Source organism: Pogonomyrmex barbatus, unplaced genomic scaffold (assembly GCF_055798465.1).
Source record: "Pogonomyrmex barbatus isolate J1 unplaced genomic scaffold, ASM5579846v1 scaffold1, whole genome shotgun sequence".
Taxonomy (NCBI): domain Eukaryota; kingdom Metazoa; phylum Arthropoda; class Insecta; order Hymenoptera; family Formicidae; genus Pogonomyrmex; species Pogonomyrmex barbatus.
The window spans coordinates 23,035,862-23,059,632 of NW_028297098.1; the positions used below are offsets into that span (position 1 = coordinate 23,035,862).

The window sequence follows — 23,771 nt, forward strand, 5'->3', positions numbered from 1 at the left end:
TTCTTCTCCTCCACATGCTCTTTGAAACTTCTCCTTTCTTCCAAGAATCTTTCCCTACTCGACTTTCCTATCCTCCATCCTTTGTATAATCTATGTACTATCCTCTTCTTCCTCGTGCAACTCCTGTCCCACCATTCCTTGTAACCTAGTTTCTTCTTTCTTCTTTTTATTCTTACTCTTATCATTGCGTCCTTCACCAACTCCTTTACCGCCCCCCATTTTTCTTCTACTGAGACTTCGCTTATCTCCTCTTCGTCTTCTTCCCCTTCTGTCCTTTCCTTATATAATTCGATGTCCTCCCCCTTCCATCTATATCTCCATTCCTCTTCTTCACTCCTCTCTTCCCCTCCTGCGTTCTTCTCTCTTCCTTCATCTTCTTTTAATTCCAGTACCAGGGGCATGTGGTCTGAGTCCGTCAGCCCTATTACCTTAAAGCTACTTACAACGTCCATACAATAATCATTCGCTATTACATAATCGATCGTGGAGCTGCCCCTCTCTCCTATGTAAGTGTATTCGCCTTCCCCGTCTCCTATCTTTGTCCCATTCATGATATTGCCGCCTATTTCCCCAACTAAATCTACTAAATCTCTGCCTCTGCTGTTAACAATCTTATCCTTACTTTTTCTTACGACACTCCATCCTTCCTCGTCATTTCCTCCCTCTAAACCAATTCTTGCATTAAAATCCCCCCCTATTACTATATACTCCTCTTTATTCTCTTCTACCATCCTTTCTATTACTCCCCTTATCGCCTCCCAATTTCTCGTGGCATAGATTGCTACTAATACATAATCTCTTTCCCCTTCCCTCCCCTTGATTTTCGATACAACAACCCCATCTTCCTCCTTCCATTTTAGTTCTACATTATCCCCTTTCCAATCTTTTCTTACTCCCACAATAAATCCCCCCATTGCCCTGCCTTTCTTTTTTACCCTCCTTGCAAAACTACATCCCCACCTGTGCGTAGTCGGTAATCTGCTCTTAATTTTCTCCCACTTCTTTTCTTCTACCCACGTCTCAATTAAACACACATACTCTATCCCTCCTACAAATTTCCAAAATTCTATATCCTGTCTCCATATTCCTGCTATATTCCAAAACATTAATCTCTTATTTCTTACCCTTCCCCCTTCTGCTTCATCTTCCTCCTCCCCTCCTTGGCTTAGTCGAAATTTGTACTCGTTCCACTTCTCCTACTTTCCCCCCCTCCTCTCTCTCCCCGCTTCTATCTCTCTCTATCTCCTCTTCTATCTCGCCCCAGCTTCTCCAGACATTTCCTATTTTAACCCTCCCTGTCCCTATCTTTACCTCTAACCCTTTTTCTCTTTGTTCCCTTTTATATCTCTGTATCCTTTCCTGTATCTTTCTCTCTGTATCTTCCTCTCTTCCCATGATAAATCATTTTCTATATATATCCTTCCCCCTCTTAGCTTGCTTTTATTTGTCATAATTTCCCATTTCTTCTCCTCCCCCTCTACCTTTGCTATTACAACTGCCTTATTAATCCTACACATTTTTATCTTACATTCTATTCCTAATTCTTTCTCTATGAAATTCTCTATCCATACTATTTTATTCTCTTCCACTTCTCTTATCTTACCCCCTAAACCTTTAATCACAATATTATTGCGCCTTTCCTCTCTCTCTTTCTCTGTTACCCATTTTCTCACTTTGTTAACCTCTCTTTCACTAAGCCTACTACATCCACTTCCTCGCGTTCTCCCACTTCCTCCGCTTCGAGAACTTTCCCCCTCCCCTTCCCCCCACTCATCGGCTCTCTTATCCCTGCAATCTGCCTCTCTACACTGCCTAATCTTTCCCCCATATCTCTAAATCTTTCCTCCCATTCGCTTTCCCTATTCTTATCTCTTTCCACCATCTTTCGCAATTTCTTCATCTCCTCCCTTAACTCTTTCACCTCTTTTAGCCATTCTCCCCTAAATTCCAACCATTCGTTTTTCCATTCCCCCGATTTCTCCTCTCCTGCCCCTGTCATCTTAAAGGTTACCTTTTTTCCACTCGCACTGTCCTCCATCAGTAACTTTCTCTGCCTCAATTCTTTGCTTCCTACCTTACCGGCCTCGCTTCCCGCACTCGCCACGCTCGCCTTTCCCGGTGCCATAACCTTAACGCTCTACGCTCTCCTAAATCTCTTTGTATCTCTTCTAAACTTTCCTCCTCCACTCTCCCTCCAATCTCCCTACCTCTTCCAATCCCCCTCTTCTCGCATTCACTTCCCTACCTTCCTCCGCCAACTTATTCTACTCGAATCTCTAATCTAAATCACACACTCACGTTTTCCACGTCCACTCTCTCATGCGCTCCCTAACCAAGTCCGTTTTTAATATATACATTTTTCAATATTGAATAATATGTCCTTCAATATTAATACAGAATTGTGAAATAGAACAATTTAGAAAAGTAGTATTAGTATATTACTCAGAAGTCGTATTTCACGTCAAAGAGTAAACAAAATTGTAAAAATCATTTCTGATTATCTGAAATTAACAACAAATTATTTTATTTATATTATTTATAAGACTGCTTTTTTACATTATGCATATGTATAAATTCTGTACTTTTATGCATTTCGAACAATTCTTAAAATTGTTATATTTCACTTTCAGTATTCATAAAAGAACGTTCCACAGGCCAAGTTATCTGATAAATTTAATGTTTAATATTTTTAATAATGAATAATTAAATTCATGTAATATGTAAAATTATAGACCCAATTATAAATATTTTTATTTGTTACAACGTACAATTTTGTGTCATATACAATTTACCGGTAAAAAATGAATAACAATAATTTTTTTATTTCAAGTCATATAACGTCTATGGACTGTTAACTTTCAGATATTATCCTACTACGAATAATACGGATACTTGGACGAAGTATTATTCAATATACCTTATTTTATCCGTTCCATCCATTCCGCATTTATCCGTTCCATTATTTTATCATCCCTTTCTAGAAACGGTTACGAAGACAAAAAAGATACGATATATGCTGAAATAGACGGACATATGAAAGAGTGGATGAGACGGGCTGGCGATAGAGTAGGAGCTGCAATGCTTGCAAATAAGAAATAATAAAATGTAGAACGTTATTTATAGAAAATAAATATTTTATATTGCATCTTGTATCTTTATATTGGATCTTATTTATTTTATTTCACTTGCGTATAATTCTATTTTATTTACATGAATATTTCCAAAATTGTACTCAGGTAATTTATTATGAAACAATATTATTGCAAATAATTGTATTAAAATATATATTACATAAGGAAATTTTGGAAACTTCATTAATTTAAATAATAATAATTTTATTATTATTATTTAAACAACTTAGTCAAAATGATGTCAATATGACGTCAAAACTATCGTTTGTCGTCATTGTGTCAAGGAAATAATTCAATATGACGAAAAATTAATACTATGTAGATTGAGATTATATGCGATAAAACATTATAGAAAAACATGGAAATGAATATTTAGATTATAATTCTAGTATTAATATGTAGGAAAAACTTGACCAATGATCACGGTGACATCAAAATGACGACATTATGATGAAATAATTCGTCTTGCTTAGTTATTTTATTAATACATATTCTCGATGTTATTTTATAATGTGTATTGTTATTTCTACATTTTTCAAATGTTTAGGTTATAATTGCGTTTATTATCCTTGATATCAAAGCCTGCAAAAATAAATTTTGAGACCTGCTGCCAGTGTTTGATATCAGAAAGGTAACAAATTATACGCAGAGTTTGTAATATCTAATGATGTCGGCAAATTGTCATCAAAATTATAATCAAAGTCTGCTGACATGCTATGCCAGCAGATTGAAGGCAAAAACCGAACAAGTCCTGCTAGGATTTGCCGCTAATCTGCCGTCAATCTGTCGTCAAACTGCCTACGTGAGCAGATTCTGCTCGGTTTCTGCCATCAATCTGCTGACATAGCATGTCAGCAGGCTTTGTCGACAAACCCCGAGCCTAATGCGGACACAGACGGCTATAGATTTGTAATCAATATCTGATCGAATTTGTTGCTAATTTATCAGCAAATTGCTAACATTTTGCTTGCTGGGATGGTATTACTGAAGATTTTGTGCAGTGTACAGCTGATGTTGTTTGAATTTACGTGCGTGGTTCACATTACGTTCAGTACAAAGAACTTTACTCCTTTTAAGCAGAGAGAAGCCTGAGAGCGACTACGGTCGCAATTTATCTTATTTTGAAGCGCCGATTTTGTGGTTCTGTTCCGTGCTATGTCCGTGCTATGCGAAGTGTCGATACAAATCTTCAACTAATGTAAAATATATCTATATAACAAATATGTAAAATATAAAAAAATATATAAAATAAATTTATAATATACATACGTTGCGTTAATTATTTTTGCCTCTTTCGCGTTTATTCACATTTTTGTATATTGTGTTTCATTAACAATTATATAATAAAAGATCATTGTCCGAATATATTGTTAAAACAATCAGTTTTGAAATTAACTCACGGAAACAATGATATTCGTTAAACAGTAACAATGGCAATACATCAATATAATGATTTCCTATTTAACAATATAACTATTACGTACAACATGCATTACATATACATTAGAGGTATACTGTTGAGTAGAAAATTATTAATATTAATGTAGTATCACTGTTACTTAATGTTTAGCAAATAATAATCTTTACGTTTATTTCTGAATTGATTAATTGCTGTGTACGTACGCGTTCACGCACATATGCGCGCACAGTTGAGAAATTTCATTCTCGCAATTTATCTATTAAAAAATAAACATAATATTATTAACATTAACAGTAAGGTCATATCAATACATTATATTACACTATAATCATATTATATGCATAAGATCAAAGAATTTAGTTAAATATAAATTCTATTTATGGCGAATATTTATTAATATTCGCTATAAATAGAATTTTTATAAATTACAAAAAAATTAAAACGGATGTTCCATGAATTTTAATGGCTTATTTCCCTATAGAAATTTAATATTAAATGATTAATTACTTACTTTGTCTATTAAAAGTGTTTTTCAATGTATTTAACTATTCGAAATAAGTAATTTTTAATTGTATAATAAAATTTTTAAAATGAATAATATTAAATTGAACTTCCGTAAGTGGATTATCAACCATTTCATTAAAAGAATTATGATTACATTGTAATTATAATTAAATCATCTTGTTTACATTAAATCATATTAGAATAAGGTGAATACTTAAAATTGTTTAGTAAATCTAAAAAAAATAGTTAAAATTTTCGCATAAGAAAAATGTCTAAACATAAGAATTTGACGAGAAATTGTACTCTTTAATATAACAAATTCATATTTTAAAAAATCATTAAAAGCAGTTATACGATAATTATACATTTTTATTGTATATGATAATTTTACATTTTTTTAAAATTATGTTATTATGACGTTACCATTACATTACGAAATTACGATCTCTCGTTATAAAATCAGGAAATTGAACGAGAATCATTCGGAAATCAAGTAGAGTTAATGATGCACACATCGACAAAGTATATTTGTGAGCGCTCGGAATTTCAGCCAGCCTCAGATAATAAACAAAAACTACACATAATCTGTCTCTTTCTCTCTGCGTTTTCGTTGTTGCTAAGCTGCTAACTGATTTCCTCGACGATTCTGATGTTGAGTCACACACATATTTTACAGTCTGTAAAACTGATGTTGAGTCTACACACACATTTACAGCAGTTATATACAAGGTGTCATACAAAAATAAATAATATAATTCATATGCTTATTAAAAAATAATAAAGAATAGATATAAACAAATTTTTATTATATTTTTTATAATATATTTTTATTTTTATATTTTTTACTTTTTACTTTTTATTTTTTTATCAGGAGACACGGTAGTGTCTCGGGTGTCAAGTCAAGATCAACCGAGAACACTGCCGTGTGACTTTATCAGGAGACACGGTAGTGTCTCGGGTGTCAAGTCAAGATCAACCGAGAACATTGCCGTGTGACTTTACGCGAGTCATCGAGGTTCGAGTATCTGAAATTATCGAATCTCAATAACGGCTAAACCGATCAAGTTCTAAGTAGGCTTGATCGATAGCTTGAGTCCAACTTGCATAATAAAAGTATTTTTATTTTTCTGCTACGTGCCCTACAAGCAGAGATATTGCTATACAAAGTCCGATTTGGAAATTTTTACTTTAAGAAACGTCATCATCGTCGCCTTTGTACGGCTGCAACGTCTATCACGAGATGTCACTATTAATCTTATCGACCCAGCGGAAGAGAGTTGGGATATGTGTCTCTCGATACCTTCGAAAATCGTAAAAGTTATTAGAATAACATAATAAGATAGCAGATTATAAGAAAAAAAAATTGAAAAAAAAATTGCTATCTATTTTATCGATTGCCGCCGATAATATAATAATATTTTATTATCTGCATGGCGCCAAATTTAAGTTGTACCACTTCTTGTAACCTCCTACTTCATCATGTTATTCTCACGTGTCTCTAGATACCTTCGAAAATCGTAAAAATTATTAGGATAATAACGTAATAAGATAGGAAATTATAAGAAAAAAAAAATAAATAATTGAATAAAAAAATTGCTATCTATTTTATCGATTGCCGCCGGTAATATAATATAATACTTCAAAATGTCTGATATCACTATAAAATTACTTTTTTTTTAAAAAAGGTAAAAAAAGGGTGTCAAGTATAATGGAATACTTCAAAATGTCTGATATCATTATAAAATTACCTTTTTTTAAAAAAAAGGTAAAAAAAGGGTGTCAAGTATAATGAATATTGCCAACTCAAATGATTGTGTAAAATTTATATTAAAGATTTGATATCAATAATTGGCGTCAAGTTATAGTTCTACAAATATGGAGTTACAAGTCCATTTTAGTCAAATTATAATCGTAAAAGTTATTAGGATAACATATTAAGATAGGAGATTATAAGAAAAAAAAATAATGCCAAGTGTTTTTACATAAAAATTTTTTTTATTTAAATAAAATTTTATCATTTATTTTATATTGTTACTTTATAATTCTTTGTGATAAAAACATAAATTGAGTAAAGCAATTTTGTGATATAAAAATATTTTAAAGCTAAATAATTATTACCATTTGGGTTAGAAAAAGAAATTTTTAATGAATGGAAAGATATACATATAATTTGGTTTTTATTATTTTTAAATTAAAGAAACTACTACTTGAGTTTTATTTTTTTAAAACAGTGGTTTATCAAATCTTTTATACGATTGAAATATATAATTTGACTAAAATGGACTTGTAGCTTCATGTTTGTAAGACTATAACTTGGCGCCAATTATTGATATCAAATCTTTTATATAAATTTTACACAATCATTTGAGTTGGCAATATCCATTATACTTGACACCCTTTTTTTACCTTTTTTTAAAAAAAAAATAATTTTATAGTTATTACATACATACACTGCAGCTACTACTGGCGTTCTTCGAATATATTCGATTTTACAAGACTCTTATATATAATATATATATACAAACCATGGTGGAAGGAATATGTAGCGGATCTAGTGCTTTGCCCGGAAGGGCTGCGCAGGCAATGCCTTGCCAAGGAAGGCCGGTTCGAGTTCGTCTCAGATCTGAAAGGCAGATGCGGGCAGTGAAACTAAAACGCGCTACGATTTGAATTTCGACCGTCGCCAGCAACGTCTCGCGAAGTTCTGGTCTGGTCACTTTTATTACTGTACACTCAATCAACAGGACTAGAACGTGTCAAAGTCATAACGTCGAACGAACAAAGACGCGATATTTACAACGATCATGAAAAACCAATAATACAGGACGACGAAGTCGCACGTACAATGCCAACAAGGGCACCGCGAACACGGGAACAACGCGTGACAATGTTTTCTCACGTAGCCGGCAAGGGCACCGCGGGCGCGGAAGAACGTTCGAGAATTAACTACTAGAAACGGTATGACGCAACGAGCAAAGAAAAGAAAGAACGCACGAGAAAATATGTCGCTCGCAGAGAAGAACGAAGCGCCTGAAACGCACGGCGCGTGAGAGCGCAAGGCGCTCGCAAAACGCAGGGAAAAACGCAGACTAAGACATACGACACGGACGGAAGACAGGACGGCGCGTGTTTACTGGCTAACGGAACGCGGGCGCGGATAAGACAGAGCGCACGCGAAAATATATGACGACATTGTTACGTCGCAGGCGAGACGTGCTACGCGTGGAGCGAGTCTGCTCGCACTGGGCTGCGTGTTGGTTTTTTTGCAAAATAACTTGACCGGATTACTGATATAAATTGCGGTTGCATAATCCGTATAGAAAAGTCGATAGTCTCCTGGAAAAGACGATATCATGCGGACCTATCTCTGCGTCTACGTCAATGACGGTAGGATTCGGTAAATCGTAAAAAGAAGTACTTTCTTCGCGTAAATATTCCAGAAATGCCACGAATGCCTCGGAGCAGGGATCGCAGTCGGTTACCTCGCGCCAAATAGCCAATCCAGTGCCGCAAGAATTGCAAAGCCTTTCTTCTCGAGTAGTCCCAACGTTAATATAATGTCTTAAGATAGCGGTGAATTGTTGATCGAAATTATACTGGGATTTACACTCTAGGCATATAAGACTGGCGGAATTTGTATCGGTAGCTATACCGACAAGACCATAACCGAATTCGACTACACACCGAGAGATACTTATTTGGTCGTTAAAGACGGCGGCTGGATGTGTTCTTTCCTGACGCGAGCTTTCCGATCGTCCTCTGCACATAACGCGTTTCACGAACAAGAAATGAAAATTCACTTACCTTTCGTTGGCCCGGTTCCTGGATTCGGGCTTCCGATTCTCGTTGTCGGCCTGGCGGGTCTCGGGATGCACACTAGGATGCGGCGTTGCTGGATTCGGAGGACTTGGAGCCCACAGGCTGTTCTCGAAATACGCTTCGTATTCCGGCTGGTAGGTTTCTTCACACCCGAGCAGTTCACTCAAATCACCGGTGAGCGCGGATTTAATTTCGTATAAGGCGCGGCGAATTGCACGCTGACGTCCGGCACGGTTTTTACGATTCTTAGGCATCGGGAGTGACCATGAAGGGAAAATACTACTTCCCTTACAAGTTACGAGTATTAAATTGAACTTTCTAACGCGATGACAATCTGTAACCCTCTGTGGAGAGTAGTGCGGGTGGACGCACAACTTGCTAGCCAAGAGGCGGGACAGGTTATCAGATATTTCGTAATTTGACGGTTTAAAAGTGCGTGAGAAGCGATACCTCTCTTGGGGGTAGTGCGGGTGGACGCACAACCTGCTAACCAAGAGACCAAGCACGGCCTCCCTGGACGCTTGCGTTTGATTGAATTTCGCGTGGTCACTCTACCTCGCGAACTCTGTCGATTGTACGTTTCGCTAGGAGGGGTGGAAGGGTTTGGATTTATTAATTATTTAACACTGATCACTTTTCACTTATATATATATATATATTGTAGAATATTCAGATACAAGATTAATACAGTGATTGATTAAATTGTAAACGCTTTTACAGTTAAGTTTAAATTGAATGATGTTAATAAAATTGAATTGATTCGAATTTATTTCTTAACACTAGAATTGGAATTGATTTGAGTTAACACTTAGAATTGGAATTGATTCGAAATTATTCTCTTAGCACTAGAATTGGAATTAGTTTGAAGTTATTTCCTACTACTAGAATTGGAATTGATTTCTCTTAACACTAGAAATTGAATTGGAAGAGGGAGTTCACGGACTGGAGGTCCTCTCCAGTCGTATTCGCGGGATGAACTGAACGCAGTCGGCCGTGCACTGATGTGCTTCGATTCGGCGGCTCGAAACTGCGGCGACGCTATGGTGGGGTGCGCGCCCAATGTGGGAAGCGCTGGCGGTGGGAGTGCGGCGCTCGCGTGGGAGGCCAGAGAGTTGCCCTGGTGGGGCTCGCGGTGGCCTAGGGACGTATCACGTCTATTCCTTGTTCCGTGCTATACAAAAGTTATCTCTATAAATTTGAAAAGAGTAACATTTTTACCATAGGGCATAAAATTATTAATTTATTCGTTTATTCTGACGCGACAGACGTGACACCCCCCTCCTTATAATAGAAATGGAGGCACTCCGACCGACATTTCTCATCGTAATCCTAAGTACAAAAGATATAAAGATATAAAAGATATAATAAATCATCAAATATCAGCTAAGATATTACCTAAAGGTTTTAGGAGATACAAATTTTTTTTTTTTTTTTTTTTACATTATTTTATAACAACGCTTAATTTAGTGTTTCTTACATTCGGTCGTTTTCATGGAGATATTTTCGCAACTCTGCGTACGATTGTTCCGGCACTGTTTTCACTTCACTATCCTTTTCTTGAGGGGATGGCGCTGATGCTTCTTCTTGCCGTCCTTCTTCTTCGTTCGTTATCTTAGTTTTGCTGGATTTTCCCAGGAATAGCAGGAGGTGAGTTACTGACGACCAGATAGCTCCGATTAAATGGATACTCCAGCCATAGATCGAGTGTAGAGCATAGCCATGGATTATCGTGTCCACTAACAGTTTAATAGTTCTGCCGATTATGAATAGTGCCAAGACACCAGTACTCGCCGATCCAAATGTGATAAAACCATCCCAGAGTTTTCTACCTGCGTTTTCTGCGATATGGTCTAATGAGGCTTCGTCCAAGAGGTTGAGCATTGCTATAGTTCCCTTGGGTATTTCTCGGCCCATTGCGCCACGCGCAATTGTATTAAGCATTGAAGGTTTCTCTACAGGAAACATAATATGGTCTCTGAGTCGATCCAAGTCTTCAGATGTGTAGATCCCGCTGGTGGCCAATGCATCAGGGCTCACATACTTCCACGAAGGTTTGGTGAGTGGTTGTATGGTTGGTGGGGGTAGCGATTCCGTTATACTACCTGTCAATCTGTACCAGGTGGTATCAATCTTATAGAGATTGGGTAGCAACTCGTTGCAGTCTTTGGGTGTGCCCGTCTTTGAGAGGATGCGCGATCTTGGTTGCAGGTATAATGAGTGATTTCGATAAGTCACTGGGAGTTCGTTATAACAATTGTCGGTGCGTCGTAATTTACATTCCACCGGTATGCACTTTATTATGTGGATAACCTCACCGGCGGTGACTGCAGTATAACCCGGTGTTTTCATGATTCTGAATGCCATTTCGTCTGGAGCGATGCTGGATAGTGAGAGGGCGTTTTGCAGGATTTGTTTCTCCAGGGCACATTTTTGCTCCATTATATCCTTGTATAATCGTGTTAGTTGTGTTTTAATATGTTTCTCTACGTATACAAACTTAGAGTTAACATATGAGAAGATATCTAGATTGTCTACAGAGGTTTTAGTTTTAGATTGGAAGGATCTTCCGGGCTGCGTCTCAAAAATCAGTAACTTGGGATGTTCCGTGTGGTATAATTTGTATCCGCAAAGATTTGTCTCTGTAGTTTTGGCTAATGCGAAGGTGGTATCCTTGGTGGTCACTGTATATACTTCGGGTGCTTGCTCGTATTTCTTGGGTGATAATTTTGTTGCTGTACCCTCGTATAGAATATCATACTTGTTGAAACGGCAACCGTCTGTGTAGGGAAGACTCCAAAATGTCTCCGTGCCGTCCCAGTCATTGCAGCCTCCTTGCGCTGATGGACACTGGGTTCCCGAAGGCAGATTCACTTTACCTATCGATCTTTTAAAAGGCATCGTGAACGTGCGCAGAGTTATTTCAACGGCTGCTTGCACCACGACGTTCTCCCAGGTTCCGTAGCCGTCCGTATATTGTGTGCCTGCGCAGCGACCATCAGTGAAAGCTTGTCCTGCCAGTGTTACGCTGCGATGGTTAGTGGCATTATTTATTAGCCGGTCAACGAAAGCGGTGCCAATGGCCAAGGATCCGGTTTCGTGTATCTTTTGGCAGTTGTATGCTCCGATTTCCTTCACATATTGTTTTCGACCCTCGGTTACTATTGAGACATGTGAGTGCATTCCGCAGTAATATATTGTTCGGTCGATCTTAACCTTGCACTGGTATGCAGAGATTGTCTCGTATTCGGCCGTCTGGAGTAGTTGTATATGGACAGAAGTTTTGACTGGTTCAATATCTTCCACGTCGCAGTCTCCTACGTCAAGGAGGGAGAGAGTGGTAATGTTGAGTCCCGTTCCACCGCAGTCATATCCTGTGAGGCAGTAGACTGTTGCTGGTAAGAAGATGCAGGCGATGGTAACGATTATCGACATGTTGACTTGTCTGGGGTCCGTCGGTAACTGACTGCAGCAGCACACTCCTTACTCCTCGAAGTGCCATCTGGTGGGGAGTCAGTTGTGGTGGGGCTCCGATTCCCCGGTCGCTTTAACTTATCTACGTGTACAACGCGCGTTTTTCCTGATTTCAACGCAATTTTTACATTATTATTTTTGAAAATCTCTAAGATTTTATGCGGGCCAGAATACTGGTCGGACAGTTTATTCTTCCTAGGTTCGCTAAGTAAATATACTTGGTCGCCTATACAAAAGTTTCTCTGCACCGTTCGCTTGTCGTAATATTTCTTAGATTTTATTTTAGCGTTTATCAAATTACGTCTGGCCATTGCGTGAGCCTCGGAAATTCTATTATATAGCTCCGTTAGGTAACGCGTATAACTTTCGTTTTCGTCGTCGTCTGGCGCCGGTTCGCTAGTAGGGGTCCTTGCCAACCTACCATAAACTAACTCATGGGGAGTGAATAATGTCCCTTCGTGTACGCTGGTGTTGTATGAGAAGCTTGCTAGCCTAAGATGACAGTCCCAGTCGCTATGTTTATTCACAAACTGCTTTAAGTATTCCCATAGAACTTGATGGGAGCGCTCTATAGAACCGTTCGATTGCGGTCGATACGCTGTGGTTTTGTAATGTTTTATCCGGAATTTCCGTGCAATATTTCGCATTAGATTATTAAGGAAATGTGTCCCCTGGTCTGTCAATAGAGCTTTCGGAGCACCGTGAATACATATGAACTCATTCGTAAATGCTTCGGCTACGTCGATTGCCGCGGGATTTTTTAAAGGAACGGCTATTGAATATTTCGTCAACAAATCTTGAATAGTTAAAATATAAGAGTTTCCGGCGGAGGTTGTCGGCAACGGTCCCATGATATCCATAGAAACCTTATCGAACGCCCTATCGGGTGTATCCGTTAAAATCATTGGTTGTCTCGGTTTTATTCGGACTAGTTTTTTAATATGGCATTCCTGACAGTTATTTATTACGTTCTGTATATCTCGTTTCATGCCGGGCCACTGATATCTCGTTTTTAATCGATTGTACGTTTTAGTTATGCCTTTGTGTCCGCCCATTGCAGAGGCGTGGCACTCTTTAATTATTTCGTCGCGGTTTTCGCTATTAGGTATACTGGTTAAGTTATTACAAATTGTGATTTTCGTTCCTTCGTCCCAGAAGGTATCCCTGAGCATTCTATATATTGTTCGCCATTCTATCGTGCCTACGTTACTTTTACAAATCGATAATGTCGCTAAGTCTAATTCTCGAGTTGCATCGACTAACGAGCCTATTGCAGTTCGAAGGGCTTGCATTTCTGTTAGCGCGGAGATTCTCTTTCCTTGTTCAATTACCATGGCGATTATGTAACGTTTTTTGTCGCGTGTTACCTTTACTTTTCCTATCGATAATTCATTCATGGCAGGATATCTGTTACTTTCTTTTAGATCGAATGCTCCTTTGTCTAGGGGATCACCGGTTTGAGATACGAATATCGCTAAATTATCTTTTCTCCAAGACAAACGTTCGTTCGTTTCGTTTAAAAATCGTCTCTTAAGTTCAAAAGGGGTATTGACTCTGTCTACGAGCGGTTCATTTTCGGAGTCGTCGTCGGAGTCGGTCTCGTCATGGTCGTCATTGTCTGAATCTAGTTCCGTGCTCGCTTTATCGCTCTGTGGAATGTCGGCATGTGATCCGCTCGACTCTTGAGCGTTATCTTTGTTTATGTTACTGAAGAGGGATTCGTCTGAATCGTCGCTGAGCGGTGCCGCATGTTTCTGCGGTCGGACTGGGAGAATCGGATTACGGGAGAGTGCGTCAGCGTTGGCATTTATCTTTCCTGCTTTATAGATTACTTCGTATTCGTATTCAGCTAATTTAAGACGCCATCGAATTAAACGTGAGGTCGGATCTTTTACCGAGTGAAGCCAGGTTAATGGTTTATGATCCGTAACTAATTTGAATTTTTGCCCATATAAGTAAGGGCGGAAATGATTTACGCAGTATACTATTGCCAATAGCTCCTTCTCGATAGTTGAATAATTTTGTTCGGCGGTGTTCAGTATACGCGATGCATAAGCTATGGGTAGATCTTTTCCTATTTCGCCTTGACTGAGTACGCCTCCTACAGCGCTTTTGGAAGCATCGGTCGTGACAATGAATGGACGCGTGAAATCGGGGTATTGTAGTAACGGTTCGGTACACAGGGCTGTTTTTAAATAATCAAAAGCGCGTTCCTGTGATTCCAGCCATTGGAAAGGTGTGTCTTTTTTCAATAATTGAGTGAGCGGTTTCGCGACCTTAGAAAAGTCAGGGATAAATCGCCTGTAATAGCCGGCGAGGCCTAAGAATTGTTTAATGTTTTTAACGTTGGCTGGTCGCGGAAATCTTTCTACTGCCTTTGTTTTCTCGGGGTCAGGACGTACCCCGTCTTTTGTGATTACGTGTCCGAGGTATGTTACCTCTTTCCGCAAAAATTCACACTTGTCTGGCTGCAATCGCAGTTTCGCGGCTCGCAGTCTATTCGCCAACTTATTAAATTTCGCTTCGTGTTCCTTCAGGGAACTAGCATATATTACGATAGCATCGAGGTAAACAAATAATTCTATTCCTTGGAGTCCGGTCAGCACTTGATCCATAAGCCTTTGGAAAGTCGCGGGAGCGTTTTTTAATCCAAACGGCATTCGTTTGAAATGGTAGTGCCCATAGGGCGTAGAAAAGGCTGTTTTCGGTGCGTCGGCTTCGTGCATGGGAATCTGGTGGAAACCGGATGCCAAGTCGAATATACTAAAATATTTAGCACTGCCTAATTGGTCTAATATTTCCTCGATGTTAGGCAGGGGGTACGCATCCCCTATAGTTTTCTCATTTAACGCTCTAAAGTCAATAACCATCCTCCATTGTTTATTGCCCTTGGAGTCTGGTTTTTTGGGCACTATCCACAAGGGAGAATTGTAAGGAGATTTTGAAGGTGTAATCACGTCATTTGTCAAAAGTTTATCAACTTGTCGCGTAATTTCTACCTTGTGGATAGGCGGATAGCGATACTGCTTAGTGTTTATTGGTTGTTCATCGCGGGTAACTATGCGGTGCGAACATACGTCTGTGTGATCTAAAGAGTCTCCCGGCAATTGGAAAAGATCTACGTTGTTCTTTATTAAGCCTTTGACATGGCTTGCTTCAAATTCATTTAAATGTTCCAAGCGGAACAGTTTCTCGATATTCGCAATTCTATCATTGAAATTCGTGACTTCTACCGAATTAATTTGGGAGCGCCGCGCGGTGGGTCTAGCTTCCTCCGCGCGTTTATTAGATAATGCCTCGATGGCTTGTAACTCGATTGTAGGGACCGGCACTTCGCGGTCTGTATTTCCCGTATTAATCGCATGGAGGTAGGCTCTGCCACAGCGATTTGTAACGACTGCCTCGCCTATATATACTTCCGATTCTGTCGCGATGCGAGGGACATATCCTACTTGCATGTCATGATTTAAAACGTTTACATAGAAAGCGGCGCGGGATCGCGCTGGGATTATTATCGATTCGCGTTGCGAAAAGGGCAAGGGAATACCTTGCCATGTTACGACTTTCTTTGAGAAGTCTATCGTAGCGTTATCGCGTAGGAATTCGGATCCTAAAATCCCTTCCTGTTCTATTGGAAAGTCGTTCGGCACAAGGTGTAATTTAATTTTATTTCCGAGAAATGTTGTATTGATTGATCCCAGAGTGGGGATGGTACCTTCTGTTATGCCACTAAGGAACAGCAGGTCATGTTTGATTACTTCCGTCTCGTCTCGTACGTTACGTTTTTTTATTAAATTGGGGGCGGCCCCGGTGTCTACCATAAATCTTACGCGGGGTAACAATCCGTTTATAGATACGCTTACCGTTGGCGCATGACTGAATTCGTTAGGGTTTAAGGTAGCTATTCTGACTTTTGATCGTTCGCGCTTGTTATATTTTCCGTCGGATTTATTAAGTTTATTGGACGCGTTGTTCGCGGCTGATCCGCCCTCGCCGCGTCCTGTCTGCGAGGCGAATCGTTCGCGTTTCCCGACTGGCGCTCGTTATAATATTGCCTCTTTCTGCATTCGTCGATTTCGTGTCCCGAATTTTTGCAATATCTGCACCATTTAGTTTGTCGTTGATTTTCAACGGCGCGCGAGTTCTCGTTGCTTCGCTGGAATGAGCCAGTCCTTTCGACATACGTCGGACGGGCGGCGCGGTTAGTGTAGGAATTATTTGTATTAGATTGTGATATCACGGGCGGAGTATCCGCATACGCCCTCCTGGAATTGTTTTCTCCGCGACGCGGCGGGTCCTGATATCTCGCGCTATCTTGTTGTGTACGGGAAGTATAGTGCCCGGATGTTTGTCGCGGTATCGGAGATATGCGAGCGCTGTCTAATCTGTTGTCCGACAGGTTATCATATCGCTGTGTTTCTAGACGGGAAGTGTAGTGTCCGGATGTTTGTCGCGTTATCGGCGATAAGCGAGGGCTATCAAGCCTTCCGTCCGGACGATTACCATATCGTTGTTTTTCCAACTCTTCCCTCTTGGCGATTGCCTTAGCGGCGGCAAAAGCATCGGACGGACAATGGTAATGCTCGGGTTTAAGCTGTAATCTGTATACTGTTGGGAGTCCCTCACAAAAACTCTGAGCGGTGAGGTCATCGATCTCCCTTGTTATCTGATTATCGAGAAAGCCTCTGGCGCGACGTTCCCCGTCTCGGATAGCCGCGCGTAATTCTTTGACGCGATCTATATAATCAAGAATATGTTCACGAGCTCCCAGGTGGATCGCGGTTAATTCTCCCCTGTACTGCGCGACTGTTTTAAATGACCCAAACGCTCCTACCAAAAGATCGGATAATTGCGTTACCGAATCGCACGGCTCGTCTGCTACTGCCGAATGCGCTCGGCCGCGAAGTTTTGCTATCAAAAGACGCGTCAGCGATTTTTCGTAATTAGCAGGGAGTATATCACGGGCTTGACGGCATGCACTCAAGAATTTAGAGAGGGGAATGTTATATCCATCAAAATATGGCACGAATTCGGTCGCCTCTCGGTATGTAATTTTAGGAGCAGGCGGCAGCTCAGATATCGAATCATTCAGCTCGCTCGTTAATACGGGTGGTTCTGAAAAGCGTTGCCCCGACGGGCATTCTGCAGGTTCACGGCGTGTATCTACTTCTCGTCGTAATGAATTGAAATCGCCCCGTAAAATAGTAAGGGCTTCCATCATTTCGCGGAGCATTGTGTTACTGTTTTCGGCCTCGCATCTCTCTTTACGCAATGCTCGGAGTTCTGCTTGGCATTCCGCTCGTTCGCGAGCCAGAATCTCCGAATCGGCTTGTAATTTAGCGCTGGTTTCTTCCTGCGCAACGCGAACACGCTCCAGCTCCTCTTCCGAAAGAGGTTTCCTTGGGCCTTGTCGCGTATTCATATCGATATTTTTCGCGGCCTTGACAGGTGTCCGTTGCATTAATAATTAAAGTGAGAAATAACTGCTTCTCTTACACGCGCGAAATATTGGCAATGACGATTATTGTCCGAATTATTAATAATATTACGACTCATTCGGATATGAAATTTAATCAAACCGACGGGAGCGGTCTACCGGGTTCGATAAGCGGCGTGGTGGAATACCCAAAAATGTATCAATCCCACCGCTGTCACCAATTTGTTGTTACGTCGCAGGCGAGACGTGCTACGCGTGGAGCGAGTCTGCTCGCACTGGGCTGCGTGTTGGTTTTTTTGCAAAATAACTTGACCGGATTACTGATATAAATTGCGGTTGCATAATCCGTATAGAAAAGTCGATAGTCTCCTGGAAAAGACGATATCATGCGGTCCTATCTCTGCGTCTACGTCAATGACGGTAGGATTCGGTAAATCGTAAAAAGAAGTACTTTCTTCGCGTAAATATTCCAGAAATGCCACGAATGCCTCGGAGCAGGGATCGCAGTCGGTTACCTCGCGCCAAATAGCCAATCCAGTGCCGCAAGAATTGCAAAGCCTTTCTTCTCGAGTAGTCCCAACGTTAATATAATGTCTTAAGATAGCGGTGAATTGTTGATCGAAATTATACTGGGATTTACACTCTAGGCATATAAGACTGGCGGAATTTGTATCGGTAGCTATACCGACAAGACCATAACCGAATTCGACTACACACCGAGAGATACTTATTTGGTCGTTAAAGACGGCGGCTGGATGTGTTCTTTCCTGACGCGAGCTTTCCGATCATCCTCTGCACATAACGCGTTTCACGAACAAGAAATGAAAATTCACTTACCTTTCGTTGGCCCGGTTCCTGGATTCGGGCTTCCGATTCTCGTTGTCGGCCTGGCGGGTCTCGGGATGCACACTAGGATGCGGCGTTGCTGGATTCGGAGGACTTGGAGCCCACAGGCTGTTCTCGAAATACGCTTCGTATTCCGGCTGGTAGGTTTCTTCACACCCAAGCAGTTCACTCAAATCACCGGTGAGCGCGGATTTAATTTCGTATAAGGCGCGGCGAATTGCACGCTGACGTCCGGCACGGTTTTTACGATTCTTAGGCATCGGGAGTGACCATGAAGGGAAAATACTACTTCCCTTACAAGTTACGAGTATTAAATTGAACTTTCTAACGCGATGACAATCTGTAACCCTCTGTGGAGAGTAGTGCGGGTGGACGCACAACTTGCTAGCCAAGAGGCGGGACAGGTTATCAGATATTTCGTAATTTGACGGTTTAAAAGTGCGTGAGAAGCGATACCTCTCTTGGGGGTAGTGCGGGTGGACGCACAACCTGCTAACCAAGAGACCAAGCACGGCCTCCCTGGACGCTTGCGTTTGATTGAATTTCGCGTGGTCACTCTACCTCGCGAACTCTGTCGATTGTACGTTTCGCTAGGAGGGGTGGAAGGGTTTGGATTTATTAATTATTTAACACTGATCACTTTTCACTTATATATATATATATATTGTAGAATATTCAGATACAAGATTAATACAGAGATTGATTAAATTGTAAACGCTTTTACAGTTAAGTTTAAATTGAATGATGTTAATAAAATTGAATTGATTCGAATTTATTTCTTAACACTAGAATTGGAATTGATTTGAGTTAACACTTAGAATTGGAATTGATTCGAAATTATTCTCTTAGCACTAGAATTGGAATTAGTTTGAAGTTATTTCCTACTACTAGAATTGGAATTGATTTCTCTTAACACTAGAAATTGAATTGGAAGAGGGAGTTCACGGACTGGAGGTCCTCTCCAGTCGTATTCGCGGGATGAACTGAACGCAGTCGGCCGTGCACTGATGTGCTTCGATTCGGCGGCTCGAAACTGCGGCGACGCTATGGTGGGGTGCGCGCCCAATGTGGGAAGCGCTGGCGGTGGGAGTGCGGCGCTCGCGTGGGAGGCCAGAGAGTTGCCCTGGTGGGGCTCGCGGTGGCCTAGGGACGTATCACGTCTATTCCTTGTTCCGTGCTATACAAAAGTTATCTCTATAAATTTGAAAAGAGTAACATTTTTACCATAGGGCATAAAATTATTAATTTATTCGTTTATTCTGACGCGACAGACGTGACACAGGGAATATTTCGCCATGGGTCGACACTCGAACATCGATTGTTTCTATCTTTGTCAGACATAAAATTCCGAAACAGCTGATACGCGACAATGCGAATTTCTTGATTCTGTTTAAGCAGGATGGTACTAACCTAAAGCACGTTTACAACGAGCACGTGAACACGGATATGTCGTACGAGGATTTTTACGCCTTGTGTCGCGCGTGTTGGAAACGCAAATACGGTTTCGTAGTCATCGATAAGCGCGTTAAGGAACGGTAGATACAGACGAAGATTTAACGATTTCGCCATGGTGTAGAGCGATCAGTTGTGCGACGAGGCTGGACGTCGACGCTGCTGCGAATATGGACATCGACGCTGCGGCTGGTACGGTCGTCGCTCGGCGGGAAAAAATGGCGCGAGAGATCGCGAAGACACATAACTCCATACGTAAAAAATACAGAGAGTTAAAGACCGGTGAGATAGAAGAGGATATCGCGCTGGAGAGGCTACTCAAACCGATCGTTCAGCCGTTGAAACGAATCGCCGAGAACACCGCGCGAGACGAGTCGACCGAGAGAATCGATCCGATCGCATTCGTCGGCGCTAAGAGGAAATGCGAGATCGACGAAGAGACGCCTCTCGACGAGATCGCCCTCGATCGCGACGGCGAGTTCCGCGACTAGAAACGAATTGGAGGAATCGATTTCGAACGTGCAATGAGGACCGTTAGGTCGCAAATATATGGATGCGCTTCTAAGCAGGGACAGACAGAGCGAGATCGATCACGTTTACGGGGTGTACTTTGACTTGGATGGCTCAATGCTTCGAGGCAACAGGCGATTCGACGTGGCCGCCGACGACAGCATGATTGTGGGCGAAGCGCGATATCCGGATATCCCGGGTTTATACGGATTGATCTTCAAGAGACTTCCCGACGACGCCGTGTACACAGAGAACGACAAGCAAACGTACAAGAGTATACTGTTGACTACGAACGCAGATCGGCGTGGCCACAATCGCGCTTATGCCCATTCTAGGAAACAAAGGTTTCAAGTACAAGCATATCATCGCTCGATAGAGACAAAATTGGCGCTGGTACTGATAAAGCGAGAAAAAGAGAGATCGACTCTGTTCCATCCGCTATGCGGGTGAGAGACAAAGGAATCGAATACGTTCACTGGGACGATCCCAATGAGCTAGTCGATCGTCTTCGATTGCTCGATGCCTCTCGACGAGCTGGCAATGACGCTCACGACAACGAGATTCTGTCGATACTCGAGGAGCTTCGCGAGATCGACGCGATCGAGCAAAACGCGGCGCGCACTCGCGGCGACCGATATTCCCGTTATGTTGGTGAACAAGTTCGAAAGACCGTTGGAGTCGTTCGGCGGAGGCAACAGGGCACGCTCGCGACCATCGATCGAATCTCTGTGTCGCTATGTGCGTAACAACGCGCTCTGTCTAAGTAACGATTACTACGACGCGAGAGACAGAACCATACGGCGTTTAGCCGCACCTAGAACTGATACCGACGTCGCGAGGAAGAACTACGTGGACAGTATTTCGAGACGCGGAAACGAGAATTTCCGAGACGAGCGAATTCTCGGCGAGTACTCGAACGTTGCTGTCGGAGATGAACGAAAGCACGGCTAGGTCGATCGGCGAATTGGAGGAATCTATGGCGCGCGTAGCCAGATTGTTTCTAAAATACGATACGCAGATCGCTGAGATTACGAACAGATTATCGCGCGCGGTAGATCACCCGCGAGGGCTTAATGTCCGTGAACAAATTCGGGAAGTCTCTGGAGAGGCAGCGCGACGTCGACGATCGTTCGACGATCGCATCCCTGCGGGCGTACGTGCGTCGCAGCGCGCTCTGTTTGAATCCGGACGACTACGACGTCAACAGATGCAAGATACGCCATTTGGATATACCGATCGACTATGCCGACGCGACGACCAAGGTTACGTCGACGCGCTTCGCGTAAGGAGCGAGGAGTCGAAAGCTTTAACGAACGAGTTACGAAAACAGCTGAAAGATATGAACAAGCGAATTCGGAATATTTTCCTATAGTATTACGACGTAAGAACCGAAGTGGACGTTCTGCGACACTTCGAGAAAAAGAGAGAGGCCTTACTCATCGATCACGACAAACGAATAGAGGAGACGAGAGACGCGATGGAACGAGAGCTCGAGAAGCGGGACGAATTGCGAGAGAAAGATCTGAGCGAGATCCGAAAAATCATCGAGACGCCCAGTGACGCTCAGGAGAAACGAACGTGGAATCTAGAAGAATCACTGCGACAGATCGAGGAGAGGAGGGAAGCCTCGCTCGTCGATCTCGATAAATGAATAAGAGAAACGGAATGAGCGCTCGATAAACGGAACAATCAACGAATTAGAGATCTGTCCATGTTTCAACGTGCGCTAGGACGAACGGAGGAAAAACAGCTCTCTGCGAGCTAGAGACTCGAGCCAGATCCGAAAGATCGTCGAGACGCTCGACGACGCTCAGGAGAATAAACGCGGACCCTAGAGGAATCACTGCAAAATCTAGAGAAATCCCTGCGAAACGAGCTCGACGCGTCGTCGACGAGCCGCGAGAGAATATCGACGGACGTGGAAAATCTCGCGCGTAGCGTGACAGATCTGACGAGAATCGCGAGAGAACTGACAGACAAAGCGGTAACGAAAGAAACTGGACAAAACGCTGGCCTCGTTGAACGTAGATAAAATGGTGATTAGAGAACGATAAACGAATTACTAGTCGCATTAAAAACGGATATTCCAAATACCATGAAACATGCGATTAATGTTTGGAACGAGGAACAGGAGCGAATGCGCGAAGCGACGAGCACGAATAAAACTAGCGCGAATCGCGCCTGTTTCTCGTAAATCAGCGATGAGCGTCGAGAAGAGGAGACTTGTCGAGGAGCTTCATGCGTCCGTGCGAAGAAATTTTTCGCGTCGTCGCGTAGTGCGCAGTTACGACGACCTGTGGCAGGCCGATGTCGTCGAGATGCGTCCGTACGCGCGACGAAACAAAGGCTACAATTACGTGATGACGGTCATCGACGTGTTGAGCAAGTACGCGTGGGCGGTGCCGCTGAAAAGTAAGAGCGGAAGCGAGGTAACCGCGGCGTTGTCCAAGATATTTCGCGACGACGCTCGACATCCGCGAAATCTATAAACGGACAAGGGCAAGGAGTTCTACAACGCCTCCGTAAAAGCGTTACTACGGTTACTGATAGGTACGATATACGATAGGTACGACGTCACTACTCGACGTACTCGGTGATGAAGGCTGCGATTGTGGAGCAATTTAATCGCACGCTCAAGAACAACATGTGGAAGCTCTTTACGCTCAATGGATCGACGCTCTACCGTTTAATCTCGGAGTATAACAACCGCGCGCATCGAACGATCGGAATGCGATCGGCGGACGTAACTCCCGCCATTGCCAAGAGACTCCTCTCCACGGTACAGTCACTTGAAGATCACAGCCCTCGTGAGGTTCAAGGTGAACGAGCCGGTACGCGTCAGCAAATTCAAAACAATTTTCGAGAGGGGATATACGCCTAATTGGACGACCGAGATTTTTCGAATCGTCAAGCTGCAACGCACGAATCCCGTGACGTATCTGCTGAAAGACTATTGCGGAGAGTGGCCGGAGGATTTTACAAACATGAGTTACTGCGAGTTTTCAATCTCGATATTTATCTCGTAGAGAAGGTGCTACGTAAAAAGGACGATAGAGTCAAATCGTTAGGAATGAACAATATACACAACTCTTGGATTCATAAAACGGCTGTATTGTAATGAATAAAGAGTATAAAGTAAAACGATTATTTATTCTACATTGGTAAAAGTTTTATACTACAT

The 23,771-nt window shown here is 41.9% G+C and overlaps 3 protein-coding genes across 4 annotated transcripts in view; 1 reads left to right on the plus strand and 2 right to left on the minus strand.

Annotated features, from left to right (window-relative positions):
• LOC105433660 (solute carrier family 35 member F5) overlaps positions 1-23,771 on the minus strand; it is a 152,600-nt gene that overhangs the window by 56,022 nt on the left and 72,807 nt on the right. The window lies entirely within an intron of this gene.
• On the minus strand, positions 10,316-12,307 carry LOC148938267 (uncharacterized). The gene has a single exon (XM_089074229.1). It carries the CDS (start codon positions 12,304-12,306, stop codon positions 10,348-10,350), a length of 1,959 nt encoding a protein of 652 aa, XP_088930355.1. The 5' UTR covers position 12,307; the 3' UTR covers positions 10,316-10,347.
• Positions 22,792-23,708, plus strand: LOC148938268 (uncharacterized). The gene is made up of 3 exons (XM_089076500.1): positions 22,792-23,019; positions 23,157-23,421; positions 23,617-23,708. The coding sequence occupies exons 1-3, from the start codon at positions 22,792-22,794 to the stop codon at positions 23,706-23,708; spliced, it is 585 nt and encodes a 194-aa protein (XP_088932626.1).